This window comes from Onychostruthus taczanowskii, unplaced genomic scaffold (genome assembly GCF_017590055.1).
Source record: "Onychostruthus taczanowskii isolate IOZ18803 unplaced genomic scaffold, ASM1759005v1 scaffold99, whole genome shotgun sequence".
Lineage (NCBI taxonomy): Eukaryota > Metazoa > Chordata > Aves > Passeriformes > Passeridae > Onychostruthus > Onychostruthus taczanowskii.
In genome coordinates, this window is record NW_024507990.1 from 2,201,489 (window position 1) to 2,223,576 (window position 22,088).

Here is a 22,088-nt window from a genome sequence, read left to right on the forward strand (position 1 = left end):
GAGCTTTAGGAAGCTGCTGCTCCCCCTGGCCCCAGGAGCCCCCTGCCCATCACCCCCTGTGCTGTAGGACTGGACTGTGCAGCCTCACCTGCTGCCTGCTGTGACAGTTTGGGGCCACTGAACCTTGTGGGTCTTTCAAGCGACACATTTGTGTGGTTTCTCTGTCCATGTGCCTCAGAGTCAGTGGATTTTTATTCTGAACCAGCAAATGGAGCCAGGGTTGGAGCTGAGGGTTCAGCAGTTGTTGGTCAGGGGCTCTGCAGCTCCCAGGTGGTCGAGTTACAGATGCTGAGAAAAAAACCCCACTGGCCCAGCAGTGGAGGTGGGATTGTCCCTTTGCCATTAGGGTTTGTATGGTCCTTCCTTCCTGTGCATCCTCTGCTGCATTTGACTGTTTACATTTGTTTTATTGTACATAGATTTGTAAACATAATACCTTTGCCTGAGGTCTTTGTACATAACTTGGGCTTTGTAGCTTTATTTATTCAGCCTCTCTCTGGCATGTTTCCATAGGATGTACCGTTCCACCCTGGTGCCACTGACATGATGTGGTTTCGAAAGAATGAAAACAAATGAGAGTAATCTTCCAAAAATAAAGTTCTTTTAATGTGGAATCAGTGGATTTTGCAGAACCAGTGGCCGTGGCTCTTCCTTTGTCCAGCAGGGTTTCCTGCCAAGCCCCGGGGAGGGGGGTGGCGGTGTTCAGGCAGTGCCACATATCCCACACCCCTTCCCTTGGGAATGTCGCTCAGTTTGGGCACTGCTGGGGCCATCCCAGCCTCTGCTGCTGGCACTGGTGGGGGGACACGATATTTCACTTGGGGACGTGTTGGAAGCCTCCAGCTGAGCCTTCCGGGGGATTTTTGCTGCCTTAGAGCAGCTGGAAGGAGTTTCCTGTGCACAGGAGCCGGGCTGGGGCCCTTCCAGGGCTGCTCCATCCCTTTCCGGGCTGCTCCATCCCCTCCTGGGCTGCTCCCTCCCCTTCCCGGGCTGCTCCGTCCCCTCCTGGGCTGCTCCCTCCCCTTCCCGGGCTGCTCCGTCCCCTCCTGGGCTGCTCCCTCCCCTTCCCGGGCTGCTCCGTCCCCTCCTGGGCTGCTCCCTCCCCTTCCCGGGCTGCTCCGTCCCCTCCTGGGCTGCTCCCTCCCCTTCCCGGGCTGCTCCGTCCCCTCCTGGGCTGCTCCCTCCCCTTCCCGGGCTGCTCCGTCCCCTCCTGGGCTGCTCCCTCCCCTTCCCGGGCTGCTCCGTCCCCTCCTGGGCTGCTCCCTCCCCTTCCCGGGCTGCTCCGTCCCCTCCTGGGCTGCTCCCTCCCCTTCCCGGGCTGCTCCGTCCCCTCCTGGGCTGCTCCCTCCCCTTCCCGGGCTGCTCCGTCCCCTCCTGGGCTGCTCCCTCCCCTTCCCGGGCTGCTCCGTCCCCTCCTGGGCTGCTCCCTCCCCTTCCCGGGCTGCTCCGTCCCCTCCTGGGCTGCTCCCTCCCCTTCCCGGGCTGCTCCGTCCCCTCCTGGGCTGCTCCCTCCCCTTCCCGGGCTGCTCCGTCCCCTCCTGGGCTGCTCCCTCCCCTTCCCGGGCTGCTCCGTCCCCTCCTGGGCTGCTCCCTCCCCTTCCCGGGCTGCTCCGTCCCCTCCTGGGCTGCTCCCTCCCCTTCCCGGGCTGCTCCGTCCCCTCCTGGGCTGCTCCCTCCCCTTCCCGGGCTGCTCCGTCCCCTCCTGGGCTGCTCCCTCCCCTTCCCGGGCTGCTCCGTCCCCTCCTGGGCTGCTCCCTCCCCTTCCCGGGCTGCTCCGTCCCCTCCTGGGCTGCTCCCTCCCCTTCCCGGGCTGCTCCGTCCCCTCCTGGGCTGCTCCCTCCCCTTCCCGGGCTGCTCCGTCCCCTCCTGGGCTGCTCCCTCCCCTTCCCGGGCTGCTCCGTCCCCTCCTGGGCTGCTCCCTCCCCTTCCCGGGCTGCTCCGTCCCCTCCTGGGCTGCTCCCTCCCCTTCCCGGGCTGCTCCGTCCCCTCCTGGGCTGCTCCCTCCCCTTCCCGGGCTGCTCCGTCCCCTCCTGGGCTGCTCCATCCCCTCCCGAGCTGTTCCATCCCTTCCCGGTCTGTTCCATCCCCTTCCCGGGCTGCTCCATCCCCTCCCGTGCCCGGGGCTGTGCCTGTGCCGCTGCTGCCGCTCTCCGGCCGCGCTCGGCTCCGTCCCGGGTCCCGCTGTCCATCCCCGGGGCTGTGCCCGTGTCCATCCCCGGGGCTGTGCCCGTGTCCTGCCCTGTCCATTCCCGGGGCTGTGCCCGTGTCCATCCCCGGGGCTGTGCCCGTGTCCATCCCCGGGGCTGTGCCCGTGTCCTGCCCTGTCCATTCCCGGGGCTGTGCCCGTGTCCATCCCCGGGGCTGTGCCCTCTCCTGTCCCTGTCCTGGGGGCCCTGGCCCTGCAGGGACACCCCGGGCAGGTTCCACCCTGCTCCTCTGGAGCTGCCAGAGCCTCAGACCCCCATGCCAGGGGGGTCACCCTCCCCATGGCCACCCCCTCTCCCCGTTACTGCCCTCCCCTCTCCCTCCTCCCCTCCCACCCATCCGGGGGCCCACCCTGGTCCCAGACCCAGCCAAAAGCTCCCGCCCTGGGCTCCAGCTCCTGCAGCTCCCAGGCCTTTCCTGCCCAGCTCCAGGGCAGGTTCTGCACCCCAAGACCCCAAAATAAGGGATGTGACAGCTCAGGCAGGAGCCCGGAGCCTGTGCCACAGCACTGAGTGGCAGCAGCAGAGCTCAGAGTCTCTGTGCTCCAGCTGGGCCCTGCCAGTGGCATTCAGAGGCAAAGGCTCAGCTCGGACCAAGCCATTGATGCTGTATTTAGGTCAAAATAAAAGGGAAAAAAAAAAAAAACAGCAAGCAAACAAAACAGGAAGAAGGGAAAAGGCAGCTTCCAGTCATATCTCGTTTATTAAGGTCTATGCCAGCCTCGGGAGAGCTCTTCCAGTAAGTAAACAGAGCAGGCGGCCGCATCTATAATGAATAAATTTATTGTCTTACAAAAATCATTGTCTAGAAATATGGGTATACAAGAAAACAAGATATTTGCAGTCAGACGCCTGGTGGTCAACAGCCAGTTTGATTAAAAATATCCAAACACACACAACAAAACCTTTGCGACGGATGTTAAAGCTTTTAACCAAAAAGGGAAATCCATGGGTTTTGAGCATGTGGCAGAGGAAGTTTCCTAGTTAACACTGATTCATTGTCACTAATATCAATAATACCACTTGGACTAGAGAGGTACATGATATGAAGCACAGTCAAAATTAATACATTAAATCATTGTTATATAGGCAAATTATATATGTAACGTTGTCTTAGTACTGTAGTGTCTAAGGCACTTTCTGTAATGTCAGTTTTCAGCTATTTAAACAAAAAGAACGCTAACTACTCACTGTAATACTGCTCAAAATAAAAAAAAAAAAAAAACCAACAACAAAACAACAACAACAACAAAAAAAAAAGGATTCACATCCACTGGCATGTTAACTGTAGGCAGGCAACATCCATCCATCCAGGGCGGGAGCCCCGAGCCCCGGCCCCACAGGCCCAGGGCCCCAGAGCCTCCAGGGCCTCACATTAATAAATTATTGTGCCTGTGCTGTGTTTGTTTCCCAGCGGTGTTCACACCAGCCCGGGTGCCTGCAGGGGGCTCTGGCACCGCGGGCCGAGCGGGGGCGGGACCCACCTCGGTGTGCCTGGACTGCATGGACACGAACGGATGGAGCGGGCGCTGAGAACACTTCAAACGGGATTGCAGGATAAAAACGACACTACCACTCATCCCTACACTTCCCTCTAACACTTCCCAAGGCCGTTTTTCACAGTTCACTCAGGGGGGTGTGTGCGGATCACAACAATTGGGAGAAAAGAAAGAAACGGGAGCGGTTTGGTCTTCACTGATCCGAGAGGCTGCGGCCAGCCCGGAGCCTGAAGGATGCTGCTGGACACAAGGCATGCACAGCCACGGCAAGGGGTCTGTCCTGGCCCCCCACCCGCTGGGAATGACGCTTCTGGATTGATAAAAAAAAGTTTCATCCTTCACATGATGCTTTATAAAATGGCTTTACAATGAGTATCTGGAAAAGAGATGCACTGAACAGAGACGATCCCGGTTTGTTTACTATATATAAAAAAGCAGTTGTACCTATATCTGAAGCAGGGTACAGTGTGGTGAGGCTGGAGAGCCTTAAGACATGGTTGACCTATGATAAGGAACCTTGTAGCACATGCCGAGGGTCGTAAGGCAGCTTTCCGGCCACAAGGCAGTTCCGAGGGCAGGCAGGGCGCCCGGGGCGCTCCCGCGGGGCTGGAAAGGTCTCTGCATGCAGGCGGGGCCGGCCGCTACTCGGCGGGGGCGGGGGGAGCCTCGTTCACGTCGCTGCCTTTGCTCTCCGCGTCGTCGTCCGACAGCTCCAGCGAGGCGCCCTCGATGTGCAGCTGCCGCCGGCCCGAGCGGCTCGAGGAGAAGGTGATGGGGCCGCCCCTCCTGAGAACGGAGAGCAGCGCTGGGAGAGGCTCCGGCACCGCCCGGGCCGGCCCGGGAGCACGGCAGGGGCTGGGATGGGCTGGGATGGGCTGGGCTGGGCTGGGATGGGATAATGACATAATGGGATGGGATGGGATGGCTGGGCTGGGCTGGGCTGGGCTGGGCTGGGCTGGGATGGGATCTTAAAGCTCAGCCCATTCCACCCCTGCCATGGCAGGGACACCTCCCACTGTCCCAGGTTACTCCAAGCCTCATCCAGCCTGGCCTTGGGCACTGCCAGGGATCCAGGGGCAGCCACAGCTGCTCTGAGCACCCTGTGCCAGGGCCTGCCCACCCTCCCAGGGAAGGACTCCTTCCCAATATCCCATCCATCCCTGCACTGTCAGGAATATCCCTGTGGAATATCTGGCAGCTTCCTTGCTCTCACCACCAGGCTCCAGTTTGAGCCATCCCTAATCCCAGCAGCTCCTCAGCTGGATGTTCCCCAGGGGGGTCCGTGGGCTCGGAAGGGCTCAGGTCAATCCCAATCCCAGTGTTCCAGGGGCACTGACCTTAGCCTGTTCTTGAGGGTGCTGACCTCCCTGCTCAGCCCCTCGTTGGCCTCCGTGGCATCGTCCAGCTCTCGCTGCAGCTTGCGCCGCGACGCGTTGGCGCGCGTGGCCTCCTCCTCTGCCTCCTCCAGCTGCCGCTTCAGCTGCTTCATCCTGGCGTTGGCCTTCTCCATCTGCAACCAAGCCAGCACTGGGGGTCACCCTGCAGCTGCAGCGCTGCCCGGGGATGCAGCACAGCCCCGACTGGGGATGCAGCACAGCCCTGCCCAGGGATGCAGCACAGCCCTGCCCAGGGATGCAGCACAGCGCTGCCCGGGGATGCAGCACAGCCCGGCCCAGGGATGCAGCACAGCCCTGCCCAGGGATGCAGCACAGCCTGGACCAGGGATGCAGCACAGCCCTGCCCAGGGATGCAGCACAGCCCCGACTGGGGATGCAGCACAGCCCTGCCCAGGGATGCAGCACAGCCCTGCCCAGGGATGCAGCACAGCCCCGACTGGGGATGCAGCACAGCCCTGCCCGGGGATGCAGCACAGCCTGGACCAGGGATGCAGCACAGCCCTGCCCAGGGATGCAGCACAGCCCTGCCCAGGGATGCAGCACAGCCCTGCCCAGGGATGCAGCACAGCCCTGCCCAGGGATGCAGCACACTCATGCAGGCTCCAGCCTGGACCCCAGAACACCACGGAGCCAGCCCTGGGAGAGCAGAGTGGGAACAGCCCATCCCAGCAAAGCTCACACACACAGGGAGAATCCCTGCTGGCCTTTCCCTGCTGGTCTCATCACCACTCTAGTTCCCTTTCCACTACAGTTGCTCTTCACAAGCCCTTCCCACCCCAGGAGGTTTTTCTGAGCCCCCACCCACCTGCTCCTTGTACTGGTCCGCGTGGCGCCGCTCGTCCTCCACCTGCATGAAAACCTCCTTCAGCTTCTTCTCCGTGCGCCGCACCAGCTTGTTGGCAGCTGCTCTTTCCCTGCAACAGCCCAAAGGCATCGCTGCTCCCGCTGCTCAGGGCTGGCAGCACGAGGTCTGCCCCCCCCGAGCTGCAACTGGCACAGCTCTGAACGTGCCAGGCACAGCAATGCAACTGATGCATGTGCCAGGGGCTGGCTGGGAGGAGGGGATGGAGGGATGGAGTGATGCAGGGATGTAGGGATGGAAGGATGCAGGGATGCAGGGATGCAGGGATACAGGGATGTAGGGATACAGGGATGTAGGGATACAGGGATGTAGGGATACAGGGATGTAGGGATACAGGGATGCAGGGATGCAGGGATGTAGTGATGCAGGGATGTAGGGATGCAAGGATGCAGGGATACAGGGATGTAGGGATGCAAGGATGCAGGGATACAGGGATGTAAGGATGCAGGGATGCAGGGATGTAGTGATGCAGGGATGTAGGGATGCAAGGATGCAGAGATACAGGGATGTAGGGATGTAGGGATGCAGGGATGTAGGGATACAGGGATGCAGGGATGCAGAGATACAGGGATGTAGGGATGCAGGGATGCAGGGATACAGGGATGTAGGGATGCAGGGATGCAGGGATACAGGGATGTAGGGATGCAGGGATGTAAGGATGCAGGGATACAGGGATGCAGGGATGCAGCTCTCAGAGCACAAAGCCTTAGCCCTGGGGCAGTGTGAGCATGGCACAAAGAGGACTCAGAGGGTGCCTTCACAAAGAGATTGGACAGAGCAGCTTTACAGCTGCTGCTCAACCAGTAACACAATCCTGCTGCAGAGCTCAGAGCAGAAAAAGGAGAGAGGTGGTGGCAGGACAAGCCCCACCTGCAAACAGGGGGAGGAACCAGCTAAAGAAGTGAATTTTAAGAATAGGATTCAAGGAGAGATGGATAATTCACACAGAAAGACTTCTGGAGAGCACAGGATTCATCTCAGGCTGTCCCACACAAGCTGTTCCTCTAAGCAAGCACCCAGGGGACATTTCTTCTTGTCCCAGGAAACTCCTGCAGCACCCTGTGGCTCTGGGACATCAACACCTTGCAGAGTTCATGCAGCTGGTAGGAAGCAAATCCATTCTGGAACTCCCAGCCCCAGTTTCTCTACAGATGCCTTGTTAAAGTGTACCCCCTAAACAGGAGTGTCCAGACCATACACCCCAATACACCCCAGGCCCTTCAGAAACATCCAGCACGGAACTTTCAGCCATTCAACCCCACACAGGCAACCAGGTCTTTCCCCCTTACTTGGCTTCCTGCTCCAGCTGTTCTTCAAGCTGTGCAATCTTGGCTTCTAGAGTAGAAATTGTTGCCTTGAATTTGGACTTGACAGAGCCCTCCAGCTCCTGCAGCTTGGCCTTGAGCTCCTTGTTCTGCCTCTCCAGCTGCTGCCGCGCGTTCTCGCTCTTCTGGGCCGCGCTGCGCTCGCCGGCCAGCTCCGAGTTGAGCGTGTCCACCTGGCAGGGAGGGGACGGGGGTCACTCGGTGCCACCAGAGCCCCTGTGCACGTCACAGCCACAGCAGCTGGCCCGGGCTCACCTGCAGCGTGGTCTTTCGGAAGCGCTCGTTGAGCAGCTCCATGTTGCTCTGCTCCTCCTCCAGCTCCTCCTCCAGCTGGGCAATCCGAGCCTCCAGCCGGCGCTTCTCGTCCAGCAGCGCTGACCTGCACAGGGCAAGGGGTCAGGGCGTGTCCAGAGCCAACAGAGCTCCTGGGGAGGTCACTTAGCATCAGAGCAGCTCCTGAGCTGCAAGGGACCCTCAAGGATCCGGCTCCTGTCCCCGCACAGACAGCCCACCCTGGCAGCGCTGTCCAAACGCTCCTGGAGCTCTGGCAGCGCCAGGGCTGATCCCTGGGGAGCCTGGGCAGTGCCCAGCACCCTCTGGGGGAAGAACCTTTCCCTGATCTCCATCCTGCCCCTCCCTGGCCCAGCCTGACTCACTTCCCAGAGGCGCTGTTGGCGATCTCGTCGGCCAGCTCGTCGCGCTCCTGCTCCGCGTGCCGCCGCGCACGCTCCGACGCCGCGAACTCCTGCCAGGGTGGGAACAGTCAGGGCAGCCCCAGGAATCCCACACCCCCTGCAGACACAGCCCCAGGAATCCCACAGCCCCTGCAGACACAGCCCCCAGGAATCCCACACCCCCTGCAGACACAGCCCCAGGAATCCCACAGCCCCTGCAGACACAGCCCCAGGAATCCCACACCCCCTGCAGACACAGCCCCCAACAGCCTCTGGGAGAAGCTGTGAACTGGGATATCCCAGGGGTTTTATGGATAAGGCAGCAGGACACATCAGCTGGATGTTCCCTCACTGCCCAGTGCAGTTACTTCTCCCTGTCCCTGAAGCCTTCCCCACCCAAAGCAAAGGGAAAAAAATCTATGAAGATCAGTAACTCCCAAGCCCTCAGCAGCAGGAGAAACCACTGTGCCCCACGCTCTGATAGACACAGTCAGTGTAAAGTAGGTGCTAAATTAAGCAAATGTTTTAGGTTCTCACAGAGTTCTCAGCATGAAGACAAGGAGAGAATAAAAATTAAAAAGCTCCAGCACAACAGCACACACAGCACTGAACCTCAGATTATACATCTGCATTAAGTGGCAGAAGCACTCAAGCATTTCCTAAGGACAATGAAATGCTCTACAAGTGCCACACTGAGCTCTGAAGGCCACCCAAGGCCACCTGGAGGAGCCCCAGGCAGTGCCAGGTTATCTGTGAAGGCAGCAAGGGAAGTGTGCTGAGTGTGGGCAACTGCTGCAAGCCTTGCAGCTGAAGCAGACAGGAGAGGCACAGGGACAAGAAAAACACATCTCTTGGATTTCCATCTCACCTCTTGCAGCTGGAGTATTTCTGCTTCGAGACTTTTGAGCTTCTTCTCACTCTCTTTGGACTGGGCAAAGATCTCATCCCTGGATGCTCGGGCCTCTTCCAGCTCCCGCTGGTAGTCCTTCATCTGAGCCTGCAGGTGGAGAGCAGGGTGAGGCACAGCCAGGCTGCATCAGGACATTCACAAGATCCACTCCAGCTCTGAAGCATTTCAGCCCCTTTGTTCTCCCAAAGTGGCTTCATTCCTCTTAAAGGCATTTCCAGTTCCTCTGTACTGTAAAATTTTATTTCCTCATCTTTTCACCCCTCAATGCCTGGTCAGAAATATCACATTCCAAGGCTTCAAGCATTCCACAGAATTATAGAGTGGAATCTTAGAATGACCTGAGCTGGAAGGGTCCTTAGTTATCATCAGTGCCACCCCTGCCACGGCAGGGACACCTTCCATTGTCCCAGGCTGCTCCAACCTGGCCTTGGACACTGCCAGCGATGTGGAAGGTGGTTTGGTGGCAGGGGAGTTTGGAACAAGATTAGCTTCAGGATCCCTTCCAACCCAAAGCATCCTGTGATCCTGTAAAAGGATGAGTTTTGCCTAGAGGATAATTCCAGACCCACCAGTGGAGTCTGACTCTCCTCCTGCCCCCAGCTGCACTGAAGGGAAGCAGCCCCTGGGCAGGACAGACCCCAGCTGTGCCTACCTGGAGCTTCCTCAGCTGTTTGATGGCTTCGTCCCGAGCCTTGTTGGCAGCCTCTATCTGCCCCTCCAGGTCCTTCAGGTCCATCTCCAGTTTCTTCTTGGCTGCCACGGCCAGCGCGCGCTGCTTGCGCTCGTCCTCCAGCTCGGCCTCCAGCTCCCGCACCTGGGCACGAGGGCAGCATCAGCCCCTGCCAGGCAGGGCAGGGCAGGGCCAGCCTGGCACCCCGGGCACGAGGGCAGGGCCAGCCTGGCACCCAGGGGCTGCCCAGGGCACGGGGACACCTCCCCATGGCAAAGGCAGCCAGGGGGAAGGCACAGGGCAGGGCCAGGTCCCACAGGGATCAGAGATCCCTGCACTGAGCACAAGGGAAAGGCCAGGAAAGGACTCAGCTTCTGGAGCATTTGCATTTCAGTACCTGCTGCCCACCACTGCCAACCCACCCCAGGGGATGGCTCCAGGGCAGATGGAGCTAACTCTGATGGGAAATAAGAAGTAGAATCACCTCATTGTCTCAAGAAAACAATGAAACCATTCCCTTTGAACAGCCTGTTACTGGCACTTATACACCAACAACTTCTTTTCCCAAAATAAAACAAGTGTGTGAACAGCCAGGCAACATGGACTGAGCCAAACCTATGCAAAACAAACTGAGCCAGAAATGCCACAGCTTACAACATGAAAGAATATTCTGTTTTGAAGCAAATCTCCCTCCCAGTGCAAGGTCAGGAGCTCTTGTCCAGTTCAGATAACAGCAACTTTGTCCTGCAGTGACCTTCAAACTCTGCAGGCCAGCTTTATTCCTAGGATAGCTCTACACTGGTGATTCTCAGTTTTTGTTTTCTTGGGAAAAATACTGAAATATTGGCTGAACACTTAATGTTGATTTAGAACTAAGCATGATCCTCTAAAGGCATTTCTTGAGGCTCTTCTGATCTCTGTGTTCCCAGAATTCTCAAGTCTGGAAACCTGAAAGCTCTGCCACGATTTCCATTTAGGAAACTGTTCACATTTAAAAGTCTATCTCAGCATCCATGGATTTGTTCCTGGACATCAAACAGGATGGGCTTGAAAATGCAACTGAGGTGTCCCTGTGCTGGGAATAGAGCCAGGCAGCAACAGCCAGACTCCTGGGGTGGCTTTGGAGGCCACCAGCACCACCTGACCCTGCCTGGGGACAGTGGGCAGCCCCCAGCCAAACTACTGTATGGTTTGTAAAAGTGCTCTGGTTTGGGGTTTCCACTGGATGGAATCTTTAAGCAAAGGTGTTTATTTTTCTGGCAGCACAGAGGCTCAGAATTCTGGCCAAAGCCCTTCCTCCCCTCCTGACTGCAACACGAAGTAAAACACACGTACTTGTTTCACCAGCATCCTCTTCTTCTCCTCGTTCTGTTCATCTCTGGCTTGCAGGTCTCTGTCAAACTGGGCCTTCATGGCCTGCATGTTCACCTCCAGGCGGAGTTTGGCATCTTCTGTGGCCTGCAGCTCATCCTCCAGCTCCTCCAGCTGAGTCCTCATCTCCTCCACCTGCTGCTCCAGGGTTCTCTTGGACTTCTCCAGCTCGTGGACCTACAGCCCAAACTCTGCTCAGAGCCTGTCCTTGGGGGGCCTCCCAGCAGCAGAGCAGCTCAGAGAGGGCACAGGGAGCCACAGCAGAGCTGGGGCTGGAGCAGAGCCCCACGGTGCCAGGGCACACCCACCCCCTGACCCAGGCTGGCAAAGGGGAAATCTGGCTCTTGGGTAAAGATGTGGGGCTGGGCACAGTGACTCAGTGCCCATCAGGGAAGGGCAGGGGCCTTTGCCTCAGCTGGGTGATGGAGAGGACACTGAAGGGTCACAGTTCTGCTCTGCCTTTGGTTCAGCCATGTCCTGCAACTCAGCTTGACCAACGGTAACAGAAATCCTCATTATCCCTCATTTATACACAGAAAATATACCCAGGAGCAAAAATGGGGAGGTAGCTGCAATGATCTGTCACAGCTGCAACACATGAGCAGCTCTGTCTGACTGCAGTCCTACCTCCACTGACCCAAAAGTACCAAACTGGTATCTGGGATCTCCATGAGGGGGAGAACACAGCTTTGAAGATGTTAATTATGCTGGGCATTAATTCCTCCAGCATTCTGGGTGAGCTTCAGGAAGTTCTGCTCTGGTGCACAGCCCCTTGTGCAGCCAGGGAGTTTTCCCTGCTGTTCCCAGTCTGTAACAAACAGCCTGTGGAACCATACTCACATTTTTGCCCACATCATCTTTGGAGCTCATCAAGTCTTCCATATCTGCACGCAGCTGCTTGTTCTGCCTTTCAAATTCCTCCTTGGCCTCCAGGGCCTCCTCCAGGGCCCGGGCCAGGGACAGGGCTTTGGTTTCCTTCTCCCTGGCCTCTGCCTCAGCACGGTCTCGCTCCTCTGCATACCTGGCAGAAATGTTCTTTTCTTCTGCCAGCATCTGGACACAAGAAACAACGAATGCATCTCCCAGGCTCCACAATCCTTCCTGCCTCAGTGTTTTACTCAGGAAGTGGTTCATGCTCTGAGTTGAACTGGCCTTCAGGAGCTGCCTGGTCCCTCAGCTGTGATCAAAGTGCCAGTAAGAGAACAGCTACAGCTCCTCTGGGATGAGAGGAGGAAAGCAAGCTACTCATCAACACTCAAGTTTCATATCATTCCCAACTTTCAGATCCTTTTTTAGTCTACCTTGAGGGACTGCAATAAAACTCTAAAGTTTTTGTTCCAGCATAATTCTCTTTTTCTGCATGAAGAGCTGATCCCTTGCTCTGACAAGCCCCAGAGATGGCATTTGGCTCACAGAGTGACACACTGCTCCTAACAAAGGCTGCTCACAGACTCATCAATAACCACAGCACAGCCAGACCCTCTGCACACAAAGCTCAGCAACAATAACCAGGTGCCATTTAGAATCCCTAAAAAGCCAGAAGGTGACAGCAGACTGCAGTACCTGATCAAACTTCTTCTGCTTTTTCTCCAGGTTGGAGACGATCTGGCGCTGGTGGTCCAGGTCCACCATCAGGTCATCCAGCTCCTGCTGCAGGCGGTTCTTGGTCTTCTCCAGCTTGTCATAAGCCAGAGCCTTCTCCTCCAGGCGCTGGCTCAGGGACTCCATGTCCTTCAGCAGCTTCTTCTTGGTCTCCTCCAGCCCCTCAATGGTTCCCAAGTCATCGTCCACCTTCTTCTTGGCCTCAGCCAGCTGAAATTCAACAAGAGCAAGTGCAGCCCCTCAGAGCATCAGGAGAGGGGGGTGAGGCACAGGGGCAAAGTGCAGGAGCAGGAACAGCTGCTCCTGCCAGCTAAGGGAGCACAGAACCTGGCAGTTCTCAGGCTCCCAGAGGCCCAAGCCCTGCCCATCACAGTTCAGGGGACACAGCACTACTGCAATGGAAGCTTCGCTCCAAAATCTGCTCCAGCACCCGTGGAAGTTCATGATGTGCTCCCCAAAGCTCTGGGAGACCACTTTGGGACAGCTCCTCACACAAATTCTGCCTCTCACAGCAGCCTACCTGGGCCTGCAGGGCCAGCATCTGCTTCTCCAGGTTCTTCCTGGCCTCCTCCTCCTCCTCCTGCTGCTCCTGCAGGTTGTTCTTCTCCTCTTCCAGCTGCCTTATCCTGCTGCTGAGGTTGAGCTTCTGGCGGGTTTCCTCCTGGAGCAGCTCCTGGAACACAGCATGGGCAGGGCTGAGTGTGCTCTGAGCCCCCACAGCTCCACATGGAGACTTCCAGCTTCATTTTCCCTCAGATTTTGGGACAAGGACATGCTTTATGAAGATATCTGTTATTTGGGTTCTGAAAAAGCCACTGACCATTCATTTTGGGCACATTTAAACCTTCATAAAGCAGATCCTCTGGTCAGGGAACCCATGCCAGAGTCTGTTCTAGAAATTAAGGGATGATACTTTCCCATCTTTCAAGGGACTAGCCCAGAAATCACCTTCAAAATGCATTTTTTCTTTTTTCAGACAAACACAGAGCACCTATTAAAAACCATCTGGGAAGAATATGGAGCAGCAAATCCTGCAATGGCAGCATGCTTCCAGGTTTTCTGCACTGTTTAAATATAAAGGTCACTTTAAAGGTGGAAACTTCTGTCATAACAAAGTAATGGAAGGTGTAACCCCCATCCTGCTCCCTACAAACCCCTCCAGCTGTCATTAACATCATTCAGAGTTAACTGGCCACCATTAGAACTTTAATACAAGCAAGATAAAATATATTGAAGTGATGATTATCTGCAGAAAGCTGCATTTTCTTAATTAAGAACCAAAACCTGACAGTTTGAACTTCAGCTGTAAGAATCTGAAGCCGTCAGCAGGAGACTGTTGTTCCTCACATATCCCAAGGATATTGACATTAAACTCTGCCTGGAAAGGATTTTTTTATTTGATTCTTATCTCCCTCAGAGACAAAGACATAAAACAGAACGACCAAGTATCAGGAAGTGAAGCTCAGAGAATGAAAACTCGGTTCCCCATGTGGCTGAGCCATCCCCATCCATCCCATGTCACTGGGCTGGACAGGAAATGCAGCTTCTGCCCAGGGGGCTTTGCAAAGCATGACTGAAAATGTGTTTTCTGTTAGCAGTCAGCACTTCCCTGAGGAGCAGAGCTCCAGTGCCAAGCTCAGCTCTGCTGCACACACACCTGTGTATCCTGAAGCTGGGATTCCAGGCTGGCTGCATCCTTGGCAAACTTGATGCCTTTCTTCTCTGCCTCCTCCAGCAGACTGGAGACATTGTCCAGCTCATTCTGCAAAGCAAGCAGCCCAAAGGTGAGAGCACAGCCCAAATCCCACTGGGGCTGGAACTGCAGAGCACAGAGCCTCAGCAAACTCCAGGTACAGAGCCCAACAGAGGGAGACAGCAAGCTAAAACCACTGAAGTTTGGCTACAAAAAGGGAAATTGAATGTCAGTGCTGAAGTGCAGTAACAAAAGCAGAGCTAATCTGATATTTAGCACGTTGCTCTGATCCCTGCCTTCACACTTTAATGCTATTTTTACTTCCAGGACCATCTATTTCATGCAAGCATTAATTCAGGGATCATCAGGGTGGCAGCTGGGTCTGAAGCACCACTGTAAGAGGAAAGGTTACTGCCAGGTGCCAGCTTATTATTTTGGGCTACACTACTTTTATATACCCTGAGAGACAGCCTGAAAGCTTCCCCCCCCCAGAGAGCTGGGCCATTCCCTTCTGGAAGAGCTTTACCTGGGTTTACCTGATTCCAGGACCATCATGCAAGCATTAATTCAGGGATCATCAGGGTGGCAGCTGGGTCTGAAGCACCACTGTAAGAGGAAAGGTTACTGCCAGGTGCCAGCTTATTATTTTGGGCTACACTACTTTTATATACCGAGACAGCCTGAAAGCTTCCCCCCCCCAGAGAGCTGGGCCATTCCCTTCTGGAAGAGCTTTACCTGGGTTTACCTGCAGCCCTCATTGCTGTGGTTCAAAGTCAGCCATGGCTGCATTTTGCCTGTTTGCTCCATTTCCCACAAAAATGAGCCTGTGCTTGCAGCCCCTCCCTGCCAGGCTCCCAGCCTGGAGCACCAAACCAAACCTGTGGCCACCATCAGTTTTTGCTCATCCCTAAGGAAAAGCTCAGCCCAATCCACTCAGTTGCCAGCCAAGCCAACCCCTGCTTCAGCTGGCCTGGGCAGAGCTCCCTGCAGGATCTGCTCTCCAGGGTGGAAGCACATCCTTCCAAGCCACTGCAGCTCTCACACAGCCCAGACATTCAGGATTGATGTCACAGCACCACTTTGAGGCCTCCCAGGTCCACGAGAGCCCTTGCTGAGGTGAGGTCACCTCCCACATCAGCCACAGGCCATTTCTGCACATGGTTTTCCAGGATTTTAGGATTTCCAGAGCCTTACCTGCAGCTTGTTTGCCTTCTCAGCCAGCTCCACCCTCAGCCTCTCCCCTTCTGACACCTTTGCAGTCAGCTCCTGCACCTGAGCATCGAGTTTCTTCCTCTTGTGCTCAGACTCTGCCTTGACCTGCTGCAGCACCTTCACCTCACAGGCCAGCTCCTTGTTGTCAGACTCCAAGCCTTGCTTGTTCTTTTCAAGGTTTGCTTTGAACTAGGGAAGACAAAAGGGAAGAGGTTCAAGCCTGTGTTGCAGGTGAATGTTTCCTGGGACAGATGATTGTGCAGCTCAGGTTTCCATGCTCAGAGAGAAGCCAAGGGCTCAGCAGGGTGTGAAATGCTGCTGTGGAGCACCGAGTGTGCCAGCAAAGGCTGAGGGAAGCCAGGCTGCTCTCCCCAGGTCAGGGAGGAGCAGCAGGGCAGGGTCTGGGATGGCAGCACTGGGAATGACTGTTTTGGTAGCACTGCAAGCAGCAAGGAATGTGCCCATGAAGAGATGAGCATGGCTCATCTCACACAAACAAAAGGCAAGATATGAACCAAAGCTGCCCTGATTTGAGTGGGCAGAGCAGCCTGGAAGTGCAGAACAAAGCAATGCTCAGCACTGCACTGACATTTGCAAGAAGCCTTTCAAAAAGCAATCACTGGCACCAGGGATGTTTAAGTGTCACTTCTGCTGTATCACAGAGCTGACACCCCCTTGTCACAGGAGCTTTGTTTCAGATTGCAGGGTATTTTTCCATCTTTTCATGCTCCTATTGAGAATATTTACTGAATAAGGAGCAGAAGACATGCAGAAGATTTTCAGGTGAATAAAATAAAGCTGGTGAAAATCCTAGTTTAACTACATTTCTCACCCAATTTAGAATACTAAGGAAGCTTGTGCAGTATTCACAATACATAAAAACATCACCACAGGACAGGAACTGTCCACACACACACTTGTGAATGACCCCAGGTGTAATTTCAAAAACCAGACACTTCTTTTCTTGGAATAATTCTCCTTGTGAACAAGAGCAGGAGCTGCTGGTGACCAGAGGACACAGCACAGATGTGCTGCTGAACAGCTGCAAACTGTCAAACCAACAGAGAAATCTCAACAATTGGGATGGATTTTCAGAGGACAGCTTAGCTCTGTGACCATGGAAAGCCTCAGCTCAGGTCTCCTGCAAGGAACCACGCTGCCTGTGGTACTTAGAAAAAACCCTGGAGCACAAAGTTCATTTTCCTCTCACCCTTTTGGCCTGCTCAAGCTGTTCAGAGAGCTCCTCCAGGGCAGTGGCATGCCTCTGCCTGATCTCCTGGATCTGGGCTTCGTGGTTTTTGGTTTCCTCCTCAATTGCTTTCTTCAGCTCAGCCACCTCCTGCTCTCGCTTTGTCCTGGAGGGGTCATCAAAAAAAAAAAAATCAGCATTTCAGTTTTTTATAAATCACAGATGAATTTCAGTGGTGCTTTCTTACACAGACCATGACCCTACCTCAGCTCTTGCTGTGCTGCAGTGGTATCCAAAGTATCTTCCAGTTCAGTTTTCAAAGCCTCCAGCTCTTCACTCAGATCCCTTTTCTGCTTTTCTGCCTTGTTCCTTGATGCCTTCTCAGACTCCAGATCCTCCTGGAGCTCTGCAATCTGAGCCTGCAGCTCCCTGATCACCTTCAGTGCATTGTTCTTCTGCACTGCCTCCTCATCCCCCCTGTCAAAGAGGCACCACAGTTACTGGGACTGCACCTCCCCTCAGAACCCCCTGCTTCAATTAGCTACAAACCCAGCTGAACTTCTCTGCAATCAAATAAATATCAACATTTATAGAATGGATGGGTTGGAGCCTTAAACATCATCAAAACCCTTTCATGGCTGGGACACCTTCCACTACCCCAGGTTGCTCCAAGCCCTGTCCAGCCTGGACACCTCCAGGGATGGATGAAAGGAACCACAGATAAAACCAAGGTGCACTATCAGAGTTATCAAGCTTTAGTTTACAGTCAGATATTCCAATTTTGTAGATCTCAACACTGCCTCAGAGATGTTCCATCTGTAGAATTTTCTCTTCCTGCAAAATTCTATTTAAAGAATACAGGTGGTGTTCAGCATAACATGGAGTTTAAAGTCTGTCCTGCCCAACACTTTAAGAGAAATACACATTTTTTCCCTCCTGAGGATTGGAGCCTTAAACATCATCAAAGCTCCTTGATGGGCTGGGACACCTTCCACTACCCCAGGTTGCTCCAAGCCCTGTCCAGCCTGGACACCTCCAGGGATGGATGAAAGGAACCACAGATAAAACCAAGGTGCACTATCAGAGTTATCAAGCTTTAGTTTACAGTCAGATATTCCAATTTTGTAGATCTCAACACTGCCTCAGAGATGTTCCATCTGTAGAATTTTCTCTTCCTGCAAAATTCTATTTAAAGAATACAGGTGGTGTTCAGCATAACATGGAGTTTAAAGTCTGTCCTGCCCAACACTTTAAGAGAAATACACATTTTTTCCCTCCTGAGGCCGAATTTTGGGAGACTAAAAAAGCTTCCAGAGCCCAAACACTGTTACACCACGTGGAACTTCTTCTCTGTGCAGGTTTGTAGAGGCAGGATGCTGGGGGATCCCTGAATTCCTGTGAATTTGCCCTATCTGTGCACAGCACAGGGCTCCAGAGCTGGCTGGACTGCAGCACGCCAGCCCTGACTGCAGGCACTGAAATTCACTTTTTGGGAGCAGCTTTGTCCCACTCTGACCTGGCCACAGCAGCCTGCAGCTCCTCCTCCTTCTTGGCCAGCTGGATCTTCAGCTCCTCAATCTGGGCTTGCAGCTCAGCTATTTGGTCCTGCAGGTCTGTAGTTTCCCCATCCAGTTTTCTTTTAGCTTTTTCTAACTCCTGGCGGGTCTTCTCCTCTTTTTTCAGGCGTTCTGAAGGAAGCAAAGAATTAAATTCCTATGGAATTGTCCTTCTTGTCACCCTCAGGGACTCTGGGGTGGCAGGAAGGGTGGGAAGTTTAATTTATGCTGTCTCAATTCTTTCTCCAGCCTGCAGAAAAATGAAATAGCAAAGGAGAGCTGCATGGCTTCACCAGGAAGTCAGGGAGAAGTCTCTGACAACTGTGAATAGCTTGAGATGAAACAACAGAAACATCTTGGTAGAAAATAACGAGTGGGATCTGACAGAGCAGCTTGAGCTGTTAGGCCAGATAATCACAGACATCAACACCCAAAAAAGAAGATAAACTGTGGACTGGAACAATTACAAGGCTTTGGAAGGGCCAGGCCAGACTCCAAAAATCTGCTGGAAAATGGCACAGCTTAAAGTAAACTTGAATAAACAATTTTACAAGAATCTGTGCTGTTTAATCACATCCCATCAATGTTTATTGTGCAGCTGGGACATCCAGCCCTGAGGAGCTCTTGGGGACAAGCACCCCATCAGCAGGGCCACAGCAAGCCCTGCCACTGCTCTGGGCACAGCCTGGCAGGGCTGCACAGCTCAGCTGGGCTCAGCTTTGCTGGGCACAGCCTGGCAGGGCTGCACAGCTCAGCTGGGCTCAGCTTTGCTGGGCACAGCCTGGCAGGGCTGCACAGCTCAGCTGGGCTCAGCTTTGCTGGGCACAGCCTGGCAGTGCTGCAGCAGGTCCCAGCTTTGCTGGGCACAGCCTGGCAGGGCTGAGCAGGTCCCAGCTTTGTTGGGCACAGCCTGGCAGTGCTGCAGCAGGTCCCAGCCTTGCTGGACACAGCCTGGCAGGGCTGTGCAGGGCTGCAGCAGGGCTCAGCTTGGTTGGGCACAGTCTGGCAGTGCTGCAGCAGGTCCCAGCCTTGCTGGGCACAGCCTGGCAGTGCTGCAGCAGGTCCCAGCCCCAGCAGGCTCTGCTGAGCTCAGCCCCAGCCCAGTTCTAAGGGCAGTGGCACAAATGCACAGCTCAGGTGACAGCAGGTTCATTCCCTTGTTCAATCCTTTGTGGCTCCTCAGTGCAGGGATTTCCCTCACAGCCTTCCCAAAGCTCCTTCTGGACTAGATGGAAAGGGAGCCATGGTCAGGAACCACCTCAGAGCCACCCTGGGCTATCTGGGGTTTTCCAGACAACCTAAGGTAACACTGCTTTTCTCCAAGCAGTTTCACATTCCAAAGGATTTGTACTTTCCCCTCTGTTTTTACGTGAGGTTCCTGGTGAGTGACACTTACAGCAGAGTCACAAGACACAATTTTGTAATTGAGAGAGTTCACAGCAAACTGAATTAATTTTTTTCCCCAAATATCTGTGTCTAGACTCTAGCAGAGAGACCTTAATGGCTTCTTGAGTCATCTCCAAGAGTAAATATCATTTTACTCTGCTTTCCTAGCCAAGAAATTGCATGCCTTAAATATAAGCTTTAATTTCCACTTCTAAGGCCATCAGTCTTGGAATGGCTCTGTAACCAACACATCTGTCAAGCTGTGCCCTGATTTAAGCACAGAGCTACTCCAGCATTATTTTCCAGTGAGCAAAGCTTGCTTAGACCCACCTTAAAGTCTCTGAATGGAACTGTGAAAGACAAGGCTCATCAATCACTGCTACCCCTGTTAGCTCAACACCTGCCTACACAGATAAGGTAAAACTCTGATACCCTTCCAGAAGCACATCAGCCTTAAAAAATGCACCAGGACAGGCCCCAGCACACCAAGTGCAAGAAGCATTCCCAAATTAGGGCTCAGAGAACAACTTTCTCTGTTATTTTGCAACTTTGACTTGGCAGCTCGTTAATGTTGCACAGTATCTATAGTAATTAAAATAAAACAACACAGAATCAAGAAGGGTTGCACATGGGGCAGGTTTCACTTGTGACAACACTGGCAAAACAATCAGAAATAAATGGCTAAAGGAGTGGAACCATTGTAGATGGAATCATGGAATGGTTTGGGTTGGAAGAGACCTTAAAGCTCAGCTCATTCCCACCCCTGCCTTGGGCAGGACACCTTCCACCAGAGCAGGCTGCTCAATAAAAAAAAGCACTACAAAATAAAATATACCTGTAAATATAATGAAGATAAATATTAAGAAAAGCAAAACAAATGAGATTTGCTTATTGAAAAACAGTCCTGGAAGCCTAAAGAATGCCTGCTGCCATTCCTGCAGGAATACACTGCTCTGTGTTAGAGGAAAGTGGGAGAAGCTTCCAGGAGCCAGGATGTTCTCCCTTGGTGCTGATGGATACAGGCAAGAGCAGGAACTTCTGAGTGTGTCTACAGAGGACATGGATTCTCAAAAATGAAAACCTGACAAGTTCAAGAGGAGACAGACTGAGCAGCCAGATGCAACAAGGCAGAGGCACAGCTTCCCTGGAGCAGCAGCTCTGGGTCTGCACAGCTGAGCCTGGGCAGCCTCCTCAGCCCTGCCCCAAGGATCCATCCCCTCCTGGGCTGCTCCCAGGCCGTTCCAGGCACAACCAACCTTCCAAATCAGTGATCATCATTTCCTGCTTGTTCTTCAGTTTGGCCAAGTTTTTGGCTTTTTCTTCTTCTTCAGCCAGCTGAGAAGAGCATTCAGCAATCCTATCCTCCATCAGCTTCTTTTCCTGGGGAGGAAGAAGGGGAGGGTAAACAACTTCAAAATAACTTTCAACACAACTTCCAGAGTCCCTAAGCAGTGCAAATAAAGGAACGTACAGAACCCACAGAGGGCTGTCAGAGAGCACAAGACTCTATTACAGATTTTGTTTCTATGACAGATTTAATTTCAAGTGATTGTCAATATCAAAGACCAGCTGGAATTGTTTGGAACCATGAACACTCATTTTCCAGGAGAGACCTGGAATTCAGCACACAGCAGGCCTGGCTTTAGGACAGCACTGGAAATCTGTCTGCAGAGAACAATGGCAGCTATAAACCATTTCTCCAGCTCTAAGATTTGGGAGAGTCATGAAACTGGGAAGAGTGTGTGACAAACTCCCCCTGGAATGTCAGCCCAAAGTCATCTCCAGTGTCTCAGCTTTGCCCTGGTCACCCCCACAGTGTCCAGGTGTCCCAGACCCTGTGACAGCAGCTTTGGGAGCTGTCCCTCAGCACCTCCACCCTGCACACTGCTCCCACCTTCAGAAATTTGGAATTTTGGTCCTCCAACAGCAGGATCTCCTCCTCCATCTTCTTGATCTTTGCTTCAGCTGTCACTTTTTCAAGCTGCAGCTTCTGCCGAGCTCCCTCCTCCTCATCAAGCTGTTCCTCCAGGTCCTGGCAAGAGACACAACTGCATCTGTGCATCTTCCAGGTTATCCATTGAGGCTTTTTTAACTTAGTGACAGAGATGTGTTATTTGAAAAGCCTCACACACACCAAACCCACATTTGCTTCGTTAGATTCATGTACAGGATCAATGATCTGGTGAGGAATGAAGGGCCATGGGATGCACATGGAATTTTTGATGCTCTGGATTCCAGCTTTGGGTGAAATGTGTTCTCTAGGAAACACTCACTGCCAGTCTTCACCTTCCTAATTCCAACTATAAAATAAAAGATCTCTAATTAATGACAACCAACCAGGTCAGGCTTTATGGCAGAGGCTTCCCAGCACACTGCACCTGAACGGGGCACCTGGTGGAAAAACACCAGGATCTGGGGAGAGATTCCACAGGAAACAGCTCTCCTTATTTCAGTGTCACAGCTGAGCCAGTTCAGCTACTGACACAAAGAGTTAAAAAGCAATAATGCCCTGTGCTTCTGAGGGTTTAAACATGATTC

General features: G+C 53.8%; 1 protein-coding gene across 1 annotated transcript in view; it reads right to left on the reverse strand.

Moving 5' to 3' along the window:
- Nucleotides 1–2,888: 2,888 nt before the first annotated feature.
- MYH10 (myosin heavy chain 10) overlaps nt 2,889–22,088 on the reverse strand; it is an 82,442-nt gene continuing 63,242 nt past the window's right edge. The window contains exons 22-40 of the mRNA XM_041427293.1: nt 21,445–21,582; nt 20,807–20,930; nt 18,125–18,296; nt 16,873–17,085; nt 16,630–16,774; nt 15,402–15,608; nt 14,172–14,276; nt 13,035–13,187; nt 12,476–12,724; nt 11,753–11,965; nt 10,877–11,089; nt 9,524–9,685; nt 8,830–8,958; nt 7,944–8,032; nt 7,543–7,666; nt 7,252–7,460; nt 5,906–6,014; nt 5,041–5,213; nt 2,889–4,489 (exon numbers count right to left, since the gene is read on the reverse strand). Of these exons, the coding sequence (XP_041283227.1) occupies nt 4,345–4,489; nt 5,041–5,213; nt 5,906–6,014; nt 7,252–7,460; nt 7,543–7,666; nt 7,944–8,032; nt 8,830–8,958; nt 9,524–9,685; nt 10,877–11,089; nt 11,753–11,965; nt 12,476–12,724; nt 13,035–13,187; nt 14,172–14,276; nt 15,402–15,608; nt 16,630–16,774; nt 16,873–17,085; nt 18,125–18,296; nt 20,807–20,930; nt 21,445–21,582 (3,072 nt within the window). The 3' untranslated portion in view covers nt 2,889–4,344. The remainder of the gene's footprint in view (nt 4,490–5,040; nt 5,214–5,905; nt 6,015–7,251; nt 7,461–7,542; nt 7,667–7,943; nt 8,033–8,829; nt 8,959–9,523; nt 9,686–10,876; nt 11,090–11,752; nt 11,966–12,475; nt 12,725–13,034; nt 13,188–14,171; nt 14,277–15,401; nt 15,609–16,629; nt 16,775–16,872; nt 17,086–18,124; nt 18,297–20,806; nt 20,931–21,444; nt 21,583–22,088) is intronic.